Source organism: Manacus vitellinus, unplaced genomic scaffold (assembly GCF_001715985.3).
Source record: "Manacus vitellinus isolate BGI_N305 unplaced genomic scaffold, ASM171598v3 scaffold_35_pilon, whole genome shotgun sequence".
NCBI lineage: Eukaryota > Metazoa > Chordata > Aves > Passeriformes > Pipridae > Manacus > Manacus vitellinus.
Genome location: NW_021940498.1, coordinates 1,205,146 through 1,230,064, shown reverse-complemented (window position 1 = coordinate 1,230,064; position 24,919 = coordinate 1,205,146). Strand labels below are relative to the sequence as shown.

General features: G+C 38.9%; 1 protein-coding gene across 2 annotated transcripts; it reads left to right on the top strand.

The window, feature by feature from the left end:
* On the top strand, positions 1 to 23,455 carry POU1F1 (POU class 1 homeobox 1). 2 transcript variants are annotated; one of them, XM_018077055.2, is made up of 7 exons: positions 1 to 200; positions 15,589 to 15,654; positions 16,574 to 16,687; positions 17,728 to 17,973; positions 19,684 to 19,848; positions 21,230 to 21,290; positions 23,179 to 23,455. In XM_018077055.2, the coding sequence occupies exons 1-7, from the start codon at positions 68 to 70 to the stop codon at positions 23,390 to 23,392; spliced, it is 999 nt and encodes a 332-aa protein (XP_017932544.2). In that variant the 5' UTR covers positions 1 to 67; the 3' UTR covers positions 23,393 to 23,455. The 2 variants fall into 2 exon arrangements, with proteins under 2 accessions (XP_017932544.2, XP_008923592.1); XM_008925344.2 differs by lacking the exon at positions 1 to 200 and adding an exon at positions 12,602 to 12,743.
* The last annotated feature ends 1,464 nt before the right edge of the window (positions 23,456 to 24,919 follow it).

The window sequence follows — 24,919 nt, the reverse complement described above, 5'->3', positions numbered from 1 at the left end:
TGCCCCTTGGAAAATGGCTTGCTATTGGGAATACATCACGCTATTCATTTGGAAGAATATTCCTTAGATGACATGGACATGCTTTCTGCAGCTTGAGGAAAAAAAGAACAAGTGGCTATGTTTTGCAAACATGAAGATGAGTCTGAATGTTGGATTAAGAAAAAGATTAAGAGATGGCTTTGTGGAAATCTTCTGCTCAGGTACCGTGTTTGCCGTGTGGAGATGAGGGGTTATCATAGGCATTGCTAGCAACATATGGTTTTTTCTATAATACCATATTTCTTAGTTATCTTTCTCTGTTTTAAACCTTTTGTGAACTCAAAGATGATTTGTTTCAGGCTAATAGAGAAGAGTCACTGAGAGTAGAGGCAGAATTCTGTTGTAAGGACTTAATTTATCATTCGGATTGCTTGGCTGATGATCTGTTTGAAAACCTTACAGCGAAATAAATAACAATAGCTGTGAATCACATCAGCATGGGAATGTTAAAAAAATCAAATATGGGGTTTTTTTTCTTTTTTTTTTTCCCCCAGGCATTTTAAAAAGTCATCATGTTCTCTGTGTGCTGTAATAGAGATGAGTGATATGATTTCATGTTCCTTTTGCTCTGTATTGGGGTGGAGGGTGCAAAGAGGGAGACAGACATGAGCAGTCAGGTAGTTCACCAGGTATTTTGAACTGCTCCAACAAGGCTGAAATTCAAAAGCTGGTGTCTACTTGGATCTAAGGAAGCCTCTGTCCTGTGGGAAAAGTAGACATGTAGTCAATCTGAGGCAATCAGGAGGAAAGCTCTGGAAAAAATCAACCTGTGGTTTATAAAACTGCTGTCAAATACAAGTAATTGCAGCATGGTGGTATTACTATGATCTGCTTCTAGTAAATGCTAACTGGCAGAGAAAATGGTGGTGGTTTTCTCCTTTATTGCAGTTTTGTGACAGGGGTTGTGCTGGGCTTTTTGTTATTTTCTTGTTTTCCTTGAGGAAACAGTAATACATCACCCAAATTAACTGCTAATCAAGTATAAAAAGAGTAGAGTGTACCTAATCTCTGAAAAAAGTGTGCTAATGCTGGCTTTCTTTCAGATAGGACAGCTCTTTTTTTTACAAATTGTATATTTTTGTTCAACTTGTAATTTTTAGTTTTACTGGACAAGAAGAAAAAGGTGGTACCCTCCAATGCAAGTGAATTTGCACCATGAGTCAACTGAGTAGTTGCAGGGAGCTTGGAAAAGGGAAGTTCTAAATCGGGGTGGGGTGGGGGGAACATGGCCTGAAAACAAGTGGAAACAACAAAGAGAAGTAATAAGGTAGCAGAGAAAGGAAAAAATTCTGTCTTTTGATGAGCAAAGGACGTAGGGAAGATGCACTCACCTGGATTACATTTTGCAGGGTGACATGTTTCATACAGATGCTTGGCTTAGAGGTTTTTATTGTGGCTTATGATGAATCATATTATAGAAAAGTTAGTAAAAGTGGCCTTTTTCTTTTCCTTTTTTTTTAATTTTTATTTTTTTATTTGTTATTTGCTATAGTCCATGACTGTAAATATATTTCATAGTGTGGTGGTGGGGATATGGCACAATTATCAGTTAGACCTTGAGGCTGTACCAAACTCAAAGGTGCTGTGCTTGCTTTCCCTTTGCTTCTGAAAATACTCAATTGTACTGATCTGAAGGAGAGAGGGAGAATGAGGAGGGGAATTCTCTTAGTACTCTTCCTAGGCTGTGTTATGTGGATAAGGATACTCCTTTTACTCCTGTGTCTGCACAGCCTTTGTCCAGGTAGCATGATTAGGAAAGGTTAGGATTTCCTTGTGTGTAACCCTTTTGGAGCGTGTAGTCTGCACAGAATCCTCTGTATTACTGACTTGTAATTCAGCATCACACATGGATAATTATTATTTTTGTAAAAGAAGCCTGAGAGTTTGACAGTGACTTATAAAGAAAGTTATTCTTGTTAAGTCTTAAGTTCCTGCAATGGCTGGCTTATGTCTTCTGTGCAATAACTTCCTTATTTCCCCTCATCCACTGCAGGATTGTGGTAAATGCTGTAAAAGCTGCGGAGAACAATTTTCAGTTACTTCCCTTCTCCATCCTTGCTATCCAGGGGAAGCTGCAATGGCAAATGATGGAATTTCACTGCGGCAAACTCCTTCCCCTTATAGGAAGGAGTGCACAGAGAAAAATCATGTTTAAAGTCCCTGGGTTTTGTGTATTGTGCTCCATACTGTGGGAGTCCCCTGACTTAATGCATCTTTTGCGAGAGTGTCCTAATGGAGACCTCCTTAAAATCCCAGCTGCTGAAGTGCCTTGCAGTCCCAAGGTGGCCAGGCAAAGCAAGGAAAAAAGACATTGCCTGGAAGGATCTTTTAGGTTCCTTGCTTGGGGGGGAAGGAAGATTTTGAAGGTCTAAATGCTGCTGAGTTAAACTTAGGATTTCATTAGGATGGAGAGATTCTCTGTAAGGAAGCAGAAGGGCTGCCCCTGTTCTGCTTCCCCCCCTCTCTCACGTACACGTTTGAGTTGCTCTTTTTTGTTGTAACACCTGGAAAATGGCATGGTGTTTAATTTAAATATTTACTCCTTCAGGCCAGCACGCTTGCTGGTATGGTAAGCAGCCTTTAGCCATATGTTACATGTATATGCTGTCAGACTAAAATGCAGTTTCTGTGATTTAAAAGGAAATTTCAAAGCCCTGTTGTGCCTGCCTCTCAATATGGTTTCTGTGTGGTTGGGTACTTTAAAGTGAGGTTGTGAAAAGGGCTGTAGATGCAGTTCCAAAGAGAAGCATTAAAATATTTGCCCTGGGGAGAAGTGAAAACATCCAAATGTTTTCAAAGAGTAAGTAATTCTCGTAGACTGGAGCAAATTGTTAATGACAATTGCTCCATCAATATTTTTTGAGTTACTTTTTGTTCTGGAAAGGTTCCCACTTTCTGACTTTTACCTGAGTCATGGTTTAGATGGGTGCATATGTGAATGAGATCATTTTAATTCTCACCTTTAAAAAAGTCAGAAAGCCCCATCTCCCTTCTCACTTATATTTGAATTGAGAAGAATGATCCCTCAGCTGTCAACTTGCATGGAGGCTGAACCAGCTCAGATCTCAGACAGTGGCTTCTGAATTTAGGACTGGACAAGTATGGTCCTTTGCCCTTGGATGCACCCTGGAAGGTGCAAGTGGAATTTTTGAGTTCTTATGTCAACCTAGTGAGATATTTCAGACTTTTCCCCCATGGCACAGGGGTATATTTAAACGCTGTATAGTTTTATAAGGGAAGCATTGATCAAAATGTCATTGGTAGTTCTGGCTGCTATCCCTATGCTGGCCACTGATTTTGTATTTTTTTGGGCAAGCTACTTAACACACCATTCCCTCACCCAGAAAATAGAAGTGATACCTTTGGGGACAACAATGAGGTTTTTAGATGAAAGGAGACATTGAAAGGCAAAGTGCTGCTATACCATGATGATTATTCTTTTCCTGAGAAGGTGCACTTTGCGATTTTAACACCACTTGGTAATGATTAATTGAGTCGTGTGGATTAAATTTTCAGCGAGAGTTATGAGATACTTTCCTGAAGAATAATGCATTTTAAATGTTATGTGAGATTTAAGAATTAAAATTTTATCTTGTATTTCAAAGAATTTTAAATGACCTTCGGACCGAACCAGTCAGGGGTTTGAATATGTTAATGAAATCACTTTGCTGGCAAGATGTTTTGTTTGGTAATGAAACACAAAACTGCTGACCGTGTTGAACTGATGATGTTTGTCTGCCTGATACAGTAATATTCATCAATGCACTGTGTGCAGGCAAAGTTCAGGTATGAATATAGATGACTGGGATTTTCTGGAAGCTCATGTAATAGTGCCTTTTAGGTTTTGATCTTTGTACCCAGTTGATGACCTTTATTTTACACCGATAATGAAAAAAAGCAGCGTTACTTTATCACTCAGATCCATGAATACAAAAATAATTGAGTTCTCATCACTAATCGTTTCAGCAAATTAGAAAGTCCCATTTAGCCCACATCTTGTCAGCTGTGCCTGCATTGAGTAGTGTTTTTGAAGTATTCTGAGAATGTTTACTGCTTAAAATGCACTGCTCAGTGAGGATGCCAAAGTCTGACCTTAATGTATTCCGGGTATTTTGGAGTCTGGTTTTGGCTTTGTTTTGTGGGTTTCTTTTTTCCTACTTGATTGTTGCTGTCATTTTCATTAGACTGAATCTAGAGGAATACAGGTAAATTTTCAGGTGGAGGTATGAACGATACAGTTAAGTTGGCAAGGAAGAGCAAAATGTATCTGAGTAAGTTGTGATCTGAAGTATTAAGGTTGTTTAAAAAGATGAAAATCCAGACCTCAGAAAGATTCAATTACATTTAGAAAAATCCACAGATTTCTTTTTTATCTCGTGCCTTTACTACTGTAAATCTTATTAAGTCATACTGTAATCCTATAAATTAGCACAAATCTGGATTTATTTCAAAAGGTTGGATGTCTAAAGTTACAGTTTGTCTGGAAAGCTTTCCTCCCACGGTTTATTCTATCTGTACTATCTATCTCATACAGCATTTGTAATTTGGCACATTGAAAAACTTTGAATATTTTTTTTTTAAATAACCTCAGATAGTTTGAAAAAATAAGTTATTTAATTTATGAAAGCTTGTGAAAGATGCACAGAGAATTAAGAGAGAAGCTTGATACAGCTGTTGAAATTCTGAATGAGTTTTCTTCAGAGCTGAAAATTTCCATTTAAATACATTGATTTAATTTATTTTATGCCAAAACCTGCTGAAACTGAAGATTTTACTTTTAGTCTTGGAACAATTTTAGAGCTGAATAGTGTTCCCCAGTTCTGTTGGCCAGATATCCAAATGTAATTGGGAACATATAATCCAGATTCTCTTTCCTGTGACACATACTGAGGGAGGAGTGGGGACAGGAGGCATGGAGCAGAGGAGAGAAGAAGATGAGCACATTGGAGGGTGATTGTTATGCCAGAGGGAGAAGAAAGGAGGGGGAAAAAAGGTTCCTCATTATTCAGTACATTTCCTGTGAGTTTTACCATACACTTGTCCCAAGTTTCCAATAAAGTTGAGCGATGGGCAAAAGTATTAATCAGTCTCACAGAATTTTAGTTTGGTTGTTGTTTGTTGTGTGGCTCTCACACTTCTCAGGAGAGGCTTGGGCACGTGAAGCACACATTCACCTCTGTCTGTGAATCTTGGGAAGCTGCTGACAGCTTATAATAAGGGCCTAGCCTTCCAAAATTTCTTTGGTATCCCTTCTAACTAAGTTAATTGTAAAGGCTTGGAGACAAGTCACATACATGATGTGCAGATGCTCATGAGGATTTTCTTACTTATAGCAGAAACTTTGCTGTGACCCACCAAGAGCTGGACCTAAACTGGATCACAAAATCCATTTCCCCAGGAAAATACAGAATGTGTATGTTGTTCAAAGATGGCCCAGGCTGTAATGCCAAAGGCATCTTGATGTGATAAATGTCCATGGAAGAATGTTTTGAGCCTTTAAATGTACTCTGATCCTTTCAGGACTTTTGACCTTTAGAGGGGAATTTCTGAAATCCTTTCAAAAGGTAGTGGGGCTGGTATTCAATGACCTCTCTGGAAATTAAGAAGAAATTTTGATTTTGGAGACCTGTGAAGTGAAAGACACTTTCAAGAAAGGTAATTGCTTGGTTGTGTAAGCTTAGTTTCTAACACAAAGTTCTGTTCAGTAGATTTTTGCACTTTGGATAGAGAAAAATTTGTACTGCTGGTTAGTTTCTGGCTTTTCTGACAGATCATGTCAACTTTAATAATAAATGGACTAATTCATAGGAGATCTGCAGGGGTAGATGATGGGGTCTTTGGCTATGGGTAATGCTGATGAATTTCAGTATTAATTTGGTAAATATTCATATGGCAGATCTGGGTGGTTCCAAAGCAGTTTTTAGGACAATTTTATGATCCCAGTGATCTGGGTTAACAGACCTACCCTGGGAAGCTGTCTCTCTTAGGTCTGATTAATTTGCTGTACTTTTTTTGCCCTGGTGTTCTTACACTCATTTTTTTAATTCCTTCCATCTTTGCATTGTTTCAAGTTATGTGTAAAGGAGCATTTCATTAGCATTTCAGACCTGGAGATGGTCAGTTCCCTTTATTTCCTTTTTTTTTTTTTTAAATTACTTAGTTTTTAAATAAACATGACTTTTTTATTAACTGCATTTGGGGGAAAAAACTCTTTTGCTAATGGAAGTATAAACTGAGAAGCAGGGGATGTATATTTTTGTTCCATTTTGGTTAATGTGAAGGGACCTTTGAAGTGCAGGTGAACGTAACTCATCTCTATGCTATAGGAACTTTTAAATGCTAGTTTCTCAAATATTCCATGTTATTATCCAGTAGGCAAAAAACCTCCCAAAACATATAACCATTATTGTTTTGCTTTGCTGAGAGCTTTTCTCTTTATAAGAAAGTGCTATGAAATCAGTGTCTTAGTGGGTGATGCCATTTTCAGTGTTTGATCCTCACAAAACTACTCTGACTTTTTTGTTTGCTTTAGCTAAGTTTTAGCAAACAAATATTATATGATATGGGTGAATAATCTGATGTTATTTTACAGTTGGACTCTCTTCTGAATTTGAAAATGTCAAGAAATATGAATTCTGACTGCAGAAGTTTATTTCATAATTGACAACTCAGTTTAGGTGCAGGCAAATAATGAATTCAAGTACTTTGAAGTTGTCAGGCAATGTTGAATTTGCAGGATTCACAGTATAATTTACACTGTATTCTGTGTACATTAATATTTACCAAAGCTTTGTGAAAACAATGTTTATCTTGTAACATGAAAGGGAAAACTAGGAAAGAATTAATAGTCTGACCACTGTAGCAATAGCCCATGTTTGTATGATAAAATCCTCCTGGGGTTACAGACAGTCTTTCTGAAATGACATAAGAAAAATGGAAAGAAGTCATTTGGTGAGGAATAAAAGCACTCCCTGAAAAGTTAGGCTGTTAAAAATAGCATTGTGTGGATTTGATTTCATAACCAGCTATATGAAAATCTTTCTTTGTATGGAAAAGTTCTGATTTTCCAGAGGAAAAAATGTGGGGAAAAAAAGACTATTGCTACTAAAAGTGTTGTTACGTGGTCCTGAATTAACTGAAAATGAGGCAAACATAACACATGTGAGTTTTAAACCTGGCCTTTAATGATTGTGAAATAATTATTAGTAGTAATATTTTGTAAATGCTTTAAAGATGTTAAGTGCAACTTGGGTTTTTTTCCACCTGCTTGGCTAAACTCATGCCTGGTATAGCTCTGCTGGCTGGCCCCTGTCATAACTGTTTCCAGCCTGATCCTGTGCTGCTTTTCATTGGAATTACACTGGAATGAGCTTGGACCACTGCCATGAAGTGTAGGGGTCTCTCTCTCTATTAATACATTTGCAGTGTGTATTATTTCGAGAAGCACCCATCTGACTGGGGGCATGAAAAGCAAAGCAGCGGAACTTATAGATAAGAAGATCTACAAATTTAAATAACAAATATATAAGTTTAGACATATTTTATGAGGCGAGGCTCAGGTTGTTCTTTGAGAGCCGTGGGAACACCACCTTTCCCCGCAGATAACAGATCATGTCTGTGCTGGGTGTCCAGGGGGCTCCTTTCTGCAGAGATGATCTAACGTTCAGGACAGGTGGTTTGGAGAAACAGGTAATCTTAACGTTCTTTTTGGTCTTTATCGAGTAATCTTGCGTTCTTTTTGGTCTTTATCACGTAGTCCCACTTGGTCTAAATCAGGCTTAAAGTCTATTGTTTGCTCTAATGCAATTACACATGTTTTTCACTCAGACTCCAGTGAGCCAGACTTTGGCAGCAAGACCAGATAAGCTTTCTATAGGTTTTTAAAAGCAAATTGCATTTTGCTGGTCCCTGGGAAAGTGTCTTCCTTGGAAATGTTTAATCTACCCTCTTTCCCTGTCAGTTGTGAATGAAACTATCCGTGGCATACACTGACAGTTAGTTAATCAATTTATGTCTTACCTAAGAAAGATTTGTTTTCCTTTGCACAGTAACATGTACTTAGATATGTCATTTTCATTTACAGTGTGGGAAGTAAACCATAAATCTGTGATATCCCTCTATATTTTAGGTATTTCGATAACATGAGCATTTGTCATTTCAGTTAAAGATCTTTCTGGACAGAAAAAAGAAGGAGAAGAATTGTGTAAACGTGCAGATCTTTGGAGGAATTGCGAACTACCGAAAATACTATAATGTTGCAAAAATTACAATTATATCTCCAATTATTTCCATCCAGGTCGCTGGCTTTGTGTGATAATACTGGTATGTGTAATACTTGCCCTCTGAGACATACTGAAATCTCTCTCAGACTTGTCTTTCTGTGATGCTCAACACTTCCAACTCCTTTTGATACCACCTATTGCTGGGGCTGCTCACTCTGTGAAGAAAAGTCCCTAAAAAATAAAGGGCACTTGTGATACTGAGGAGCAGTCCATACATCTGTATTTAAGGTGCTACCCTGGCCATTCCTGTGGCCTTCCCAGACCAGCTTTCCAAAGTAGTCTTTGCAGCAACAACAAAAGTATTTCTGCTTGAGAGCTGAGGCTCAAGTGTGATGGTGGGGAGAGGAGGAACTGTGCACTTGCTGTTCCAATAAAGATCTTTTAGAGTCTCTTTGCAGGTGAAATGGCCCCTAACTATGTTTTGCAGATGCTCTTTTTGCACAGCCTCGTGCAGGAAGAGCTTGGATGCAGAACTGTTAGGTCAGACTCCTCAGTTTTGCGTGATTACTGAGCAGTGAAGAGTGTCCCAGCAGCAACATGAATTAAAAAAAACACCCTACACAGAAGAATGATAAAACTGAAAGTCCTGGTAGAGCTGGGACTCTGAGAATCTGGAATGCAGCTAGATCATATGCAACCTATTGTTTTATTGTGTATCTGCAAGACTGCCAGTGGAAAAATAGAAACAAATCTAAATGTAGTTTTCTTTTCTATTTGTTTTATAGCTTATACCCAGCACAGTGAAGACTAACCATGAAATTATGGATTTAAAAACTGGGAATTTTGGTATTCTGAATAAAAATGAAATGTGGCAGACAAATATTTACACACAAAAGTGTACAAGGTGACAGGATGGAAATTGCTGTAGTATTGGAAATAGAAAAAGCTGTGCAATGAAGGCAGAAGTGAAGCTCACTTCCAAAGAACCACAAGTTCTCCAAGGTGCATCATTGGAAGAGAGATATATACACAGATGAGTATCTGTGTATATATATGTATACAGATATATATATGTGGATATATATTACACATGTGTATATATGTATATATACACACATACTTCTCTATAGCATGTAAAATGTATGTGAGTGATAGTTTCAGTGGGACATATTTCAGCTGTAGGAGTATCATAGTGATTATTCTCGTAGAGACTTCCATCTCTGCAAGGTCTTTATTTAAACAAGCCTTGTATTTTTCAGTTTATCCAGAAAAGAGTTTGGAGACCTGGGAAAAGGAATGAATGAATGAATGAATGAATGATGGTGCCAAGACCTGCATTGTGCCAGATTTTCTTTGAAATTTTGTAGTGCTTGGCAAAGGTGGGGGTTAAAATCTATGTTGTTGATCAGCATGGGATCATCTCTTGGGAACAGGGATGCTGTGCTCCCATGGAGCAAAATGATGGTGTTTCCCCTGGCTCTCACAGCCAGTCCTGAGAGCCTACAATGAAATGCTGTTTCTAAGCTGAGAAAACCATGTCAAGGGAACTTTTTGCCATGAAAACAGACAGCTTAATGCTGTCTAAACAAAACTCAAAGGGTTTTTTTAAGGCTTTCTTTGGTATTTCTTCAGGGATTCAATCAGAAGAGATTCAGTGGGAAAAGAATCAGTCTACTAAAATGGAATAAAGATTGGAATTAAGGAAAAACATTAATGTAAGCTCAGAGTTCTCCCACAGTGGACTGTAAGAAAAGGGCTCAGTCATTAAAATCTTCATTTTCCCCATTCCTCCTTATGGAAATAATGCCCACTCAAAAGGCCAGTTTAACTGAGGGTTCAGCAGGAAGCAGATGAGTTTTGCTGTAACATTTACTGACATCATACCACCATCCAAATGGAGAATGGGGTCTGTGTATCAGGGCAGAAAACTCCCACTGAAGCTTTGAGGGCACTAGTAAGTGTAAACAAGGAATGGCCTCCTTCAGCCAGCGGCCACAGGTCCAAAATTCCTGCCAGAAGCCTTCACTCAACTGTTCTGCTGTGAGGCAGAGCCTTAAAACTGACCATGAGATCACAGTATAGGGAGCCATCAGGTCACTCAGGGTAAGGCAATCTGAAGCCCAGCCAAAGAGCTGAGTGTGGCTGGTGTGACAGGACTTCACCACCAAGGTGCCCTTCTTGGCAGAACAGAGGGTTGTAACAAGGCTTTAAGAGAGGTGCTACTCTTTTTAGAAACAAGCTTTATTTCATACATCACCTGATGCATGTGAAATTTGTCAAATACCTGGGATTTGTAACAGTCTGGCTATTCAGAATCCTCAAAAATTGTGCCAAACAACATTATTTTAAACTGGACATGACTAAACAAACTTGGTCATAGTCAAAATGAAAAATAGTGAAGTTTTTACCTTAATGAGAAGAAGGTGGTACAGCACAAACACACACACACACAAAAAATAGAAATCCAAGTCATCCAGCACTATAAAACATAACAGTAAATACAGCCATGGCATGAAAAACTCGTTTGAGGTGGTGGCTAGCATGGTGTCACCTCAGGAGGAAATGAAAAATGGAAGTGAGCTCCATCCTGCATTTGGGGACAGGCTACAACTAGTTTGCATCTAGGCGTGAGTTTGCAGTGATATATTTGTTACCTGTTGGGATGTGGGAAAAAAAGAATTGTCAAGGACAGGGCTGTAAAGTTATTCTTAGTGTTTCTTTTTCTCCCATAGCTTCAAAACCCCAGTAGGGATGTGGGCTGAAGCCCCTGGCAGATGTGTCGTGCTCCTTACTGAGGGAGAAAAGGACCTCAGAGGTGAAAATTATTAAAATAAATTTTTAATATGAATCCACAGACATTAATATTACATTGGGCCTAGCCCAAAGTAATGCAGATGGCAGTTCATTTGATGACAGTATCTCCCATAATATTGCAATAATTATTTTGAGGTTTTTTTATATTTTGCTGTACGAAAACATGTATAGATAGTGGTTATGAATGTAGAGCCTCAGCATTGTTAAAGCTCATGTGCAATTTGCATTATGCAGTAATTCTTATGAAATTTCTCAACAATCTCAGACACAACCTTCCCCAAAACAAATGTACATATAATAACTGGGCTTCTACAGAATGGCTCAATGCAAGAGCTCTTTTCTGCAATAATACATGAAAAATGGTGCAATGACATGTATGATTGCTCCCACCTAATGTATCTGAAGTTTGTATTGTCAGAATTCTAGTTCAGACATTTGAACCAGTTAGGAATACCAAACACACAAAAAGTATCATCATCTTTACATAAAATAAGACCAACCACCTTTGGTCACAAAACCCAAAACAAACCAAAACAAGCTAAACCAAAAAAACCCCCCAAACAATGAACATCCCACCTTTATTGCATATACACAGAATATGTGACTATGGTGTCCTCCAGAAATTTTCATCATTTTTAGGGTAACCCAAAGTAATTCCTGCCAAAAAAAAATCACTCAACATCTTTGAGAAAAGATCCTGGGTTTACTTAGGATTTTCTGGAGAAGATTGTAGGTGCTGTGGTAGTATAAATTAGTGAGAGGAAATATAAATGAATTTTTTGTGATGCTGTGGGCTCTTTCAAGAGTTCATCTTAGACAAACATTTAGCACATCATGCTATTGTAAAGCTATCTGTTCAAAAATACCCTCCTGGATACAGCTGCTCCATTTTACACATCTCTGATTTGTACTATTGTAGGTTAAGACAAACAATCACTGTGCAACTGCCCTGGGAATTAGGTTAATTCAGATTGTTTTGCTATAGGTTCTTGACTATTGCAGACTTCTGATTGAGCTCTCAGACAGGTTGCCTTCCAGACAATTGCCTGGATGGGATTTTGGGGGCAGGTGTTAACTGTGGAAACTTATTTAGCATTAAGCTTCTCTGTTGCTACCGACTTTTATGATACTTTTATATATATATTTTTTTTTCCTGGTCATTGTCCTTTACAAAAGACCTAATTGAAAATATCTGTCAAATCATGTCTCTGGTTTCCCTCTTCTTCCCCCATCAGCCCCCTCCCCCTGACCCCCCATTAATTGGAGGCGTATTGTGTTTGTGTGGGAAGGAAGGAGGCTCTGTGGCAGTATGGCAATATTGCTGGGAAAAAAAGAACATTAAAATGGATAAAGGGATTTCCTGGTGGTATAAATACCTGCACACGACCTCCCCTGTGCTCTGGAGCCCTCCTGTATATGCATATGCAGGTAAAAAGCCGGGAATAGGGTCTGAGCTGCCGTGGATTGCGCAGGATCTGTCCTGTCAGAAAACAGGGGACAAGCGGCTCTCCTGCCTGTTGGAGGGTATGAGTTGCCAAGCATTCACTTCATCTGACACCTTTGTACCCCTGAATTCTGACTCTTCTCCCTCCCTGCCTCTGATAATGCACCACAGCGCCGCAGAGTGCCTGCATGTCTCTAACCACGCCACCAATGTTGTATCTACAGGTACTTTTTCAAAATAATCTTGCTCTCAGTAACTCTCGGGGGTTTTTTGTGATGCTTTTTGGATGATCTGTGTTCGTCAGGTTCTGCAGTATTTAAAGTGCTCGGTTGTCAATGTTACGTGCGATTGGGATGATGTTAAAGCAGAAGCAATTTCACAAAACTCTGCATACGAGTGAACGAGGAAAATCACAAATGTTTGTGTTTTAGCTAAATGAGCAGCTTTCCCTAAATTTGTTACGAGATTAGGCTCAAATACGCTGCCAATGCACTGATTCAAAACAGCTTCAAACATTGTCACTGTTGCTACGACTATATAGTCTTCAATGAGAAGTGTCATGTAAATTAATTGAAAGCTTATTATATAACCACCATTTAAAATAACATAAATTACTTTAAATAGGAAATATGTTTAAAACAGCTCAGGTCTAAATATCACTTGGGGAAGCTTTAAAGAAGGAAAAACCTTGCTTTTCAAGGCATATTGCATACTGAATGAAGACTAAGATTTAAGTGGGATGTTCAAAATTGGCAGTAGAAGCCTTGACAATATTTTTGAATTTGGAATGTTTGTGTATATAACCCAATTATATGTACTGAAATACTCGTCCTATGCAATCACTGAACTATCTGAGAGAGAGACAAGGAGAAAGAGAGTTTTGTCACATCCTTAATAGTGCAGAAGTGGGATTCTGGAATGCAGGAATTGTTGATGGAAAGGTTTCAAGAACAGAAGAAGACATAGTTTGATTTATTTGAAATGGCATTAAGGTTAGAATTTTATTTGGAGTCTTAACAAGAAACTAGCTTTCTCCTGAAATGCTCTGGTAATAAAACATTTTAACGAAAAGCAAAAGCAGGTAAGTAGTGAAAACTGATCACTGGTAATAGATAACAGGATCTTACACATTAAGGAGGAGGCTCAAAATATCCAGTTGGTTAGCAGGAGTGGTAGGGAATAGGAGAATTTAAATTTTGTATGAGGTCAAATTTATGTGTCTGTATCACAGAAGTATTTTCTAGATTTGTCTGGCTTGTAATAAGAGGTACATGATGACAGCCAGCCAAAAGCAAATGCTCACCTGCTTCAGGTTTAAGTTTTGATATTTTGTAATTGCCTCCCAAGGACAAAATGACCCTGCAGTCCTGGGAAATTTTGATTGCAGGGTCACATCTAGCAGATGACCTTGTAAAAACAGGGTCAAACCTCGTGAAAAAATGACCCTGTGAAAGCAGTAACAATTATAATGACTAAAGGTTTACAGATTTCATACATAGATTCAGATATTGTAATAAACAATGCTATTCTTGTGACAGCATATAGGGAGAATTTGTGCTCAATAAAACAGTGAAAGAATTTTGAATAACAACTTATTTTAAATGTCAATTTTTTGAAAAATGGATGTAGCAATTCTTCATCACAAAAAGGTGAATATATTTCTTTTCAGGCCCATGTAATTCAGCTGATGTTCTGCATTATCCTCAGCATTTTAATTGTTATTATTTAATCTGAATGGGATCATCTTCACCATTTAATTTTAAGTCATTATTAGCAAGTTGAAAATTATATTTTCATGCATAAAAATAATAGTCAGTGGATTATGTAATAATAGGAAAAAATCCAATAAACACTTAGATCTTACCTCAACAGAAAAGTTGCGTTGTTCTACATGCATTAGAATTATTAACACAGTCTTTATTTTCAGTGCATTTATATTAGTATAAGCATGTTTGTCTTAGTAGGTATTATATCTGTATAAGTGTATCTAAAAAGGACATTTTACTGTTATGATTAATGTTGTAAAAAAGAGGGATTCTAATCCCTAATTAATTATACTGTTTTGAACAACTGGAGTATGTTCTCTAAAATGTGGTTTTACATATCTGAATGTTCGTGAACATTAATTTTTAATGTTATATTTTATAGCAGTTGTTAGAGGGGACAGTATATGCATTTTTATTCCTACTTATACATGAGAAAGAGCCATATCTCTTATTTCACATTCAGCAAAAAAATGGTCTCATTCTTCAGGCCCTGGCTATTGCTGAGCACAGATCTGAAATAGCCCTGTGAAAACGCAAGAGGCAAATTAATTGTGTATTTGCTGCTGATAGAAAGTGTTTATTTAGGTCTAACTTTTTACAGGAGCCCAGAATCTACCATCCTGTTTCTCTACCTCCTTACCAAAGCACTCTGAAACGGTTTTTTTTGTGGATTGGCACTTAAAAAATTCTGACTTCTGGATACCTAAAAGCGAATGTCCCAAACTGCTGCCTTTGGAAACTCAGGTCTTAGGCATGCATAAAATATTACCTTCCTTGCTGCCTTCATTCACGGTGGGGTTTGCATGACAGTGAAGGCAAGTGATTTTCTGAGAACATAGAACTGGTTTTTCTGTAAGACTGAATGAGACAGTGTGTGAAAGGTGTGTGAGGAGAAGAAGTGGTCTCCTCCAAACAGTTCAGTGCTCCCCTCACTAAGCAGTGTAGGCAAAGTGAGTTATAACCATACAGTATCTTAAAAGCAATGCAACAAGACCACAGCATGGCAATTTCTGGTCTTGGCTCTGAGAGTGTCTCACTATTTACACTGGCAGTTTACCTGCTGTGACCTGGCAAACTGTCTGGACTTCCAGAAGTGTTACCTGATGGTTGTGGCCCAGAGCTAAATGCTTACTGATTGCACACCAAAGCTGCACAAGGGCACTCTCTGCCTCTGAACTTAAAGGCTCTGTCTTGAATCCTCACATGTTTTCTTACCAGTCCCATCTGTTTTGTCTTTGGTCCAAACTCGTATTGTTCCTGTGTGTTCCCTTTGCCACGACAACGCCGGGACATGCCTTGGCAGGACTTCATTACTCTGTGCCCTCCTGTCATTATGGAAACCAACCATCCACCTACGGGGTGATGGCAGGTAAGAGAGCAACCCTCAGCTGGGTGACCTATTTGCATGCTGATTTTATGCAGTTTTCCTTTAGAGGGACCAATCCAAGACGATTGTTTAAAGGAGATGGGATTTGGATTAAGGCACTAGAAAAAAGGGTTAGGAAATCAGGGTCAGTGCCCGGAGTTTCCCCAAAACCTCTGCATCTTTCATGAAATCACTCTGTATCTTATTTCTCTCTACATAACTTGGAGAGTGCTGCTCTTTTTGCTAACCTATGTCCGTTTTTCCTGGTGATAATCACTTTTTGAGGGACCGGGAGTGACATATCCAATATACCTGTATATTACCAGTGCCTGGGCTGACAAAGCCCTGACCAAAGATATAAAATAAAATGGGGCATAAGGCAAAGACATCTGAATTCTGCAGGCAGATCAGACAGATGGTCATGGATTTTTACACTCATGAATATATGCTAGCATCCTGCTCCTTTTTGCATGTGCCAGGCTCAGTAAGAAAGAGGAACTGTTATTCTGTGAGAATGACTATTCCATTCAAGTAGCAGTCAATGAGATAATGACATGAACCAAATTAACACAACTCCCAGGAGATAATTGTGATTTGGAAATAAACCAAAATCAAACTCAGAATTTTATTTCACTTAAGAACGAAGGAAATATTCAAGCTAGTCAGCTTAGATGAATATATCTGCATAGGGACAGAGTGTAGATTTCCTTCATGGTGTGCAAATGTCCAAATGCTGCTACTGCATTGTGCTTTTATGTGCCTGTTGCAAGCATTCCTTGCGTTTTTCAGATCCCTTGGCAAAGTTAATAGACATTTAACAAAATATACTGCTCACAAGTTCATTTTCTTTCTTTCCAAAATAAACACATCTTTATTCTTTCTCCTTTCTTCTTTTTACCCTTACTTTTTTCGGATTTTTTAGGCATCAAACCTTCAACTCCAGAGATGCTGTCGGCAAGTCTCTCCCAGACTCGCATCTTACAGACGTGCAGCATGCCCCATCCCAACGTGGTAAACAGTGTCAGCACCTTGCAAAGCAAGTCCTCCTCTTTTTAAGTTGTTTTTGTTGGTTTTTTTCTTTTTTTTTTTGAGAAAATATTTTCCTTTTTTTTTTTTTTTTGGTGGTTATCCTCTATGTGGCGTGTAAAGTGATTCCCATGGGGTTAGAACCTCCAACACTGGTGAGAGCATTCAGGGTGGTGAAGAAAACCCTAACCCTAATAAATGGAGGAAGCAGTGGAGGTTAATGAAGTTCTGAGTTCTTCTAAGAAGTTTTGTGTAATTTAGAAAATTGGGAAGGGTGTCCTGAGAACCTGGAATTTACTGGCTGCTCCAGATACACCGAGGAGTGTTAATATTTCCCCAGTGATTCCCCCTACCCCTCCTTTAGGTCACAGACTCTTTAGCTCTATGTACAATACCTAGAGAAAAACAAGCCTTCACTCTTAACCGAATCTCCTTGTTAAGTCTGATATTTGTGAACAGAAGGTAATGTAAGCTAGTTCTGGTTTGTCCTTGAGTAATTTCTTTTTAAGCCAGAAGGATCATTTTGAATGTGTTCTGGGTTTTGGTTGTTAGGGTTTTTTTGCTTTTAGGTCTTTACCTTTGTGCTTTCCCCTAAGAAATTTTATGCTGAAGCCAAGCCAAGGTAGTACCCCATCCGAGTATCCCATATCCGAGATGGGATACATCACATGGCATTGACACGGAAATATTTTTTGTACCAGAAAGTAGAGACTGGCAAATTTTGGGTGACTTAAAATGACATAGATCTGTCAATCTAGATGTGCTCCTTAATTCCAGTTTAGACCTTGGATTTTATTTGTTTAGGTTTAGACTATTTGCTATGTTATTTAAGTGCTTCTCTTTACTCAGTAATAAGATAGTCATGGCTGTTGACTGGTTTTCATGAGTTCGGATGAGAAAGAGACAGTACCTCCTAAGAGATCCTCACTCTTAGATACTTTCATAGGTTATGTAATGAATATTACAGGATTATGAGATGGTGAAGGGAGGTTTTTTACTGTGTAGTGGTAGAGAATAACTGTTCTGAGTTTTCTCTTTGGTGCTGCTCAGGTAGTCTGACCCCTTGCCTTTATAAATTCCCGGAGCACGCCCTGAGTGCCAGCTCCTGTGCCCTGGGCCACGGCTTCACTCCCATGCACCAGTCCCTCCTCACAGATGATCCCACCGGCACGGACTTCAAGCAGGAGTTCCGCAGGAAAAGCAAGTCCGTGGAAGACCCCGTCGACATGGACTCCCCTGAGATCAGGGAGCTGGAGAAATTTGCCAACGAATTTAAGCTGCGGAGAATTAAGCTGGGTATGTGCTTTTTTTGCCCACGAACAAAAGGCTGAAAAATTCCAGTGAAAGCCTGATTATTTCTGAGTGTTTTATAGGCTGGCCTCTTCAGCTGCCTGATCATAACGTTAATCTCGCCTTGTACTGCCAAACTTTCTCCATTCCTAGAAGACTTGATTGGAATTAATGAACTTCAGCTTTTTGCAGCTTAGTATGCAGGAAGGGACTTCAAACTTGCCTGCCCTTAAATTATTTGTCTTAAGCGCAGAGAAAATTATTGCTGTTCAATAAATTACATTCAGTAGCAGATGAAATATTCTGCACGGCTCCAAATTATCTGCAACTTAGGGCAGCACATGCTCTAACCTCTTATACCCACCCTCTTCCTCACAAAGAGTTTCATCTGAGGTTGTAGTGTCATTCCAGTGACAGCCATGGGAAACCTTCCACACAAGTAGGAAGTTTCTCTTCCTGATTTATTTTCTTGTGCCAAGACACAGGTACAGCAGCAACTGATGTATTTGTTGCTGTCTGATTCATGCAAGATGGATCACATTTGAGAGTCTCCAGTGAGCTGCTTGTCTTTCACTGGCCAATCTTAGCTGAGGACAAAGGCAGACTGAGCCTTGTCTTTCTCATCTGTAGGAAATAGGGGTACATTGCAATGTAAAAACCTCACCCTTGCTTGAATTGTACTGAAAGAAAAAAATAACACCCAGCAGTGCAGATGCAGCCCATTTGGGAATACTGAGTACTCTGTAGAGTTGTGATTTTGTCATTATCAATTATTACATTAGAATCATAGGAAATCGTACTAGTTTCATAAATCTAAAAAAAATTAGAAGGTGTTTAGAGGTATCTATGCACTATCTCAACAGCTAGAAAGTAGGTGTGTTTCGTTTTCAGTCTAAACTGAAATAAAAGAAATGAGGGTTTAAAAATATTTGGAACCTGGTTGATTTTCCTGTATGTCATGTATTCGTTGTCAGGCATGGCAATGGAAAGTGTTTGCTAGCCTCACATTGTTAGTCAGTGCATCTTCATCCTGAATTTTTGAGGGAACAAAACTTCCTTTGCTGGAAGCAAATGACATGGAGCCTGGGCTTGGTGCTCTGATGGGAGAAATGCAATGTGCACAGGAAAACTAACCTGAGGTTGAGCTTTACGAGGGAAGACAAAGTTAATATGGGTGGTGTGCCTGAGGCTGAGAGAGTTGGAGTTAGTGCAACCAAAACAGAGGTAAAAAGTTGCCTCATGAGACATTCAGTGTCCAAAGAGATCCTTCCTGTTCTGGTGCAGAGGCAGAAAAGGAGGATAATGATCCAGCCTCCTGAACATGGCAGATATACACTCAGAGCACTAAAGAGGTTGCTGCTGAGACAGAGTCAGTGTCTGCATGGAAACTGCAGCATTTCTCTGACCACTTCAACTTAGTTGTTGCAACAAACAACAGGAGAGCCACTAGGGATTAGTTTATTACCATTGCATCATCTGTAGAAAAAATGGATGTCAGGATCCTTCTCAAATCCCTAATCTTGAAGTGTAAACCAACTGAAACCAACAGGAGACTGAACACATTTCTGAGGAGAGTTCAGTCAGCCACAGAGACCTCTGCAGAGAGCTCATCCTGAAGGCACTGCAGGCACACACTGTCCACAGGAGTCAGAAGTGAAGGTCTAAGCACTCAAGATAGCTTTGAAGTTACTTTTTTTTCTCTTTGTTTTTTGACAGGTTACACACAAACCAACGTTGGAGAAGCACTGGCTGCTGTGCACGGCTCTGAATTCAGCCAAACAACCATTTGCAGGTTTGAAAACTTGCAGCTGAGTTTCAAGAACGCCTGCAAACTGAAATCCATACTGTCCAAGTGGCTGGAGGAAGCAGAACAAGTAGGAGGTAGGAAACTGAAATCATCTAAATATTGATTAGCATTTGAACCAGAATGCCATACATATGCCCAAGGACTATATAATCCATAGATTAAAGCTTTTTTTTTTAATCTGATTTGGATGCTAAGGTGTGCTTGTCTTAAATTTTAGTTATCTTTTTTTGGGTGTGAGCAAGGAGGGGCAAACTGAAATGTGGAGGGTACAGAATAGCAGAAACATCACTTGGACTGCTGGGAGAAACTTCCTTCAGTCCCATCCCAGCAAGCTAGCTCCAGTCCTGTAGCATATTATTAGGACCTGCAGGACACCCCCTCTAGCAGCAGGGATTTTTCACTATCAAAGGAGTCTTCCTTCCAACCTCTGGCATGTGAGATATGGCCATGGGGAAAAGGATTTGAGTTCAGCTGTGGCAGTGAGCTTTAAACCCTGAAGAAGAATAATGTGGTATAGAGTTTTTTGTTGTAAGCTAAAATCCTCTTCCCTTTGCCCAGTTAATTTCCAGTTGCAGGAAGAGTCATAGGGCTCTCTGGGCAAAGAGTACTTTAGGACAGGCTGGGAGACTTAAAGAAAGTGGTTGCCTCTGAGAACAGCCTTTTGAGCTGGATGAATTGCAATGCTGGGAAGCAGCAAGCCTGGAGGTGGCAGCGAAAGCACAACCACCAGGCAGCACTCGCTGGGCATGGGAACAAAGGGAAGATGATCTTAATGCTACTTTTTTGGATTTGGCATTGTATTCAACAGTAGGAAACGTTTTTATTCTGCCACACACTTCAGTTTCCTTTGAACCAAGTGTAGAAAGCTTCCTTCCCCTGTAACTGTGCTGGAAACCAGGGGCTCTGCTGTTGTGGTCGCCACAAGGCAAGAATCGCATGTGAGGGGCTGTGGTGGGTGGCAGATCATGTTTGCAGACAGTGGCAGATCATGTTTGCAGACAGTGGCCTCTGAGAAGAGAGCAGAGACTTGTCCATCAGAAGGTGAGGTGGACGAGGCAGATGAATAAATGGGGTTGGGGGCCAAAGCTGTGTTTCTGAAGGAGGATGAGACAGTAGGGAAATGGACGCCATCTCCCCAGACTGTACCCCGAAGGGCAGGAGGAGCAAGGTATGTCAGAGGAAGGGACAGAAGCACAGCTCCTCTGCATCTTTACTGGTGCCACACCACTTTTGCTTATAACCATTTATAGCTGGAGGTAAAACAATGACTGACCATCCTACACAACAGAAAGATCCTATGTGTGATGCTCCTCTCTGTTATGCTTTCTTCTCTCTTCAAAGATTGACTATTTTTCTGGAGATGATTCTGCTTGTTTTCCATTCCCCGTAGAATGGAAAAACTACCAGGTTTTGTTCTCTTTTTTAATTTTTTTCTTTTTTTTTTTTTTAATACAGCTTTATATAATGAAAAAGTTGGAGTGAATGAGCGGAAGAGGAAGCGCAGAACCACCATAAGGTAATAAATATTTAGGGCTTTACAGGTTAGAAACCACTTTGGCTAAGATGCTTTTTCTTCTGTTCAAAATTGAAGTGCTATATTCCATTCATGAATATCTGCATCTAGTGCTTCTAAAAGTTTCACTATTTGGAAACATGCCCGTGGAAAATAACAGCATAACCCATCAGACCCCAAGTTATTCCAAAGATATTATTTTTCCCAATCAAAGGCTTTTTTTTCAACAACACACTTAAGTATGAAAAGATACTTTATTCCAGATCTGTCAAAAATTCATTATATCTATATAGCAAGGTATAAGAGCACCCTTGTTTTTATTTTGAGAGATTCTACATTATACCAAAATAAATTGCATTATTTTGGTATAAACACATACATTTTGAAACAATTAAAAAAACACATATAAATTTGCCAGAAACTTGAGGTCTGGTGTTTTTAAAAAGCTATTGATAAAATCAGTCCTCATATTAAGCATTTTAAAAATTATTTAAAAATTATTAAATTGTTAATTTTTAAATTATTTTTAAATTATTTTTAAATTATTCCTGCTTTTACATGTAAGCTTGCTGCAGTGGGAGTATCAAATATGGCAGGTTGCCAAGGACACAGATAATTGAGAAGTTCAGGACCAAATCCCATACAGTAAGAAAATATTAATTACTCCTTTAAAGGTATAGGACCTCAATTTAAAGACATGAAACTAATCAGGGAGATGGGCTTTATACAAATTCTTAGTGGATGTTTGAAGGTTAACTAATGCTAAAACAAAAGCCCCAATAACTAAATTAGAACAGTCATATCCAGAGCAAAAACTACTTAATTTGAATTTGTGGAAATTATTTTATTATATACTTTGCCCAAACCCTTAGAAGCTGTTAGTAAAAAATAATGATGTTTCTATAATTCTGTGTGTGCAGAAGACCATGCTATGAATTAGGTAGTTTTGGTAACACTAGTAAATATTGCAAAATTGACCTGTAAATGAGAGACCAAACAGCATAACACAGATGAAGCAATGAAATAAGTTAGAACTCCAGCAGACACCGCGTGTATTTTTGTGGCAGAAATACCTTCACCTCACTTTCAGAATAATGCATGAAGTGCCCTCTTGTGTCCAAAGAAATTACAGCTGCTGCTGAGGCTGTTCTGGGTGCGTCCCGGTGGCACAAAAGCATGTCACAGATGCTCCGTGTTTTCTGAGACTGTGTAACAAAAATTAGAAGCAAATTCTATCTGAAAATAAGAAAAAATAATAGTATTAAATTATTTTGTTTAGCGAACCACTCAACTTTCGTGGCTGCTGGCTCTGAGGAATAGGTTAAGGCAGAGTTTTGGAAAGTGTGGTGATTGCTAAAACACCTTGCCAGAACCTCTGCAATTTCTAGAAACACTCTAGTGCTCTCTCTATAACACGATGAGATGCAGAATTTGATACAGCACACACCTTTTTGCAAATCTTCCCATTTATAAATCCAAATTATTTGATACAACCAGGTAATGCCACTGATGAGCATTTGCTGAACCCCTACGGCCCTGCTGTGACTGGAGCAGACTGTTCCAATTCCTGGGCCCCCGTTTATGGCTAGTTAATAGTTGTATCTCCTAAACAGCATCAAGAAGCACAAATAATTCATAGTTAACACTGAAATTGCACTGAACTTCATGCTAGTTTTGCCTTTTAATTACTGTGTGCTGAAATTCTGCATCATGTCACACTGTTCACGTCAGCAAAGAACTATAGAAACTGTGGGTTTCCTTTATGTAAAAAAGAGGAAACAAACCAAGTCACTGCCTTCAGTGCTGCCCCTTGACCCTTCCCCTGAACCAGCAGTGAAAGCTTGAACGCCCAGAAAAGCTTCTAAAGGCGAAATTTTATCCCTTTCTCCAGTATCGCTGCCAAAGAAGCCCTAGAGAGGCACTTTGGAGAACAAAGCAAACCTTCTTCTCAAGAAATTATGAGGATGGCCGAGGGGCTCAACCTCGAGAAAGAAGTCGTAAGAGTTTGGTTTTGCAACAGAAGACAAAGGGAAAAAAGAGTGAAGACGAGTTTACACCAGAACACCTTCAGTTCTATTATCAAGGAACACCATGAATGCCGGTAAAGCTTTTCCATGTATAGATGTGGATTTCTGTTTTGCTTTCTGTAAATACTGTAAATGCTATGTTGTTAAAAAAAAAAAAAAAGGAGAAAAATCAGTAAACTACTTGTTTCTCTCACAAGCTAGGCAGCTTCAGGTGTAGTGTGCTGTGGAGGGTCTAATTTTAAATCCTACAATGTATATTTAAAGCCATAATTGCTGTCATTACTTATGGTAGGGCAAGTTTACTAATACAGAGGTGTCAACACTGTTTCTACTGTGTGCTCTGTCTCAGCATAACATTTGACTGCCTTCAAAGGGTAGCAAGTAGAAGTGTCTTTTTTAATATTTGTTATCGAAGATAATTCTTGCTAATTTGTTATGTGCCTTGAAGTTTGGTTTGGATAGGCTTAGCTATAAAAATGGGAATACAATTTTACCTTAAGACCTTGTGACCTGAGGGGGGAAAAATAATTATCAAGGGACTTATTATGTTGGGCTTTCTCTGCATTGTACTTTTTTTCTGATTAAAACCATGTGTGGACATACTTACACCAGAGGTAGTGTTTTAAGCTAAAAAGAAAACTGAAATAAGTATCCAAACAAAGCATTTGTTGCACTGCACATTCCCGCACTCTTAAAGCCCACTAATTGAAAATAATCCCATATTTGTCATCCTCCAGCCTAGAGAGATAATATAGGGAAAGAAATACCAGTGCCAGAGCTCCACCTATCAGACAGGCACTGAGAAAAGTCAGTTAATGACTCTAGTACTCACCAGGGATAGATTATCCAGCCATCTCATCAGCCCTGCTCATTGTTATTGGAATTAGCCCGTTACCATATATGTACTTTCGACTGTTTTCCCAGGGCTGAAATTAAGTGAGTACATGCGAGTAGTACTGGCCACATACATTTTATTTTTCCATAAAACAGACCTGATGATTTAGAAAATGTCTAGATAATAGGCCCACAGAAAGCAAAAGGAGTTTAATGTTCGAGACCTCTTAGAAGCAGCGTGTACAAGTTAAGTGCTCCCTCTCTAGTGTACATTAAATTACCTCTGATACTTATTACAGTGACCACAGGCATATTCAGCTATGGAAATCAGGCTCCTGGATTTTTTTAAAAAAATATCTTTTTATGGATGAATGCACCACTTAATTCAGAACTTCAGTTTAATAATTCAGAGGGGAGAAATTGCACTGTGTGCTGTCTTCAGGCTGTTCTCATCACTGGCATAGCTCACCCACTACAGCAGAGAAAGGCCAAGCTGGAGACTTGATCCACCACGTGGATCAACAGAACATGGACTTCCCCAGAGGCTGAAGGATAAATACAGTTGAGAAGATTAGCCCTCAGCAAAGGTGGTGGCATGTAGTTGTGTACCTTTCGTGTTATGTGATCTAATGTTATGTATGTTGAAAACACTATCTGATGTATCTAAACTTTATTTATGTTCTAAATTATTTTCTTAACTATGCAAGGCTTCTTAGAAATGCTATAAGCCTGTATTTCCCAAGCTCCCCCATCCAATAAAATATTCTTATA

Excerpts from the sequence above, each read along its gene's own strand:
- POU1F1 (XM_008925344.2), top strand. The coding sequence starts at position 12,602 with ATGAGTTGCCAAGCATTCACTTCATCTGACACCTTTGTACCCCTGAAT. Across the intron at positions 15,655-16,573 it reads CACCTACGGGGTGATGGCAG|GCATCAAACCTTCAACTCCA; the intron begins GTAAGAGAGCAA and ends CGGATTTTTTAG. Across the intron at positions 16,688-17,727 it reads CAGTGTCAGCACCTTGCAAA|GTAGTCTGACCCCTTGCCTT; the intron begins GCAAGTCCTCCT and ends GGTGCTGCTCAG.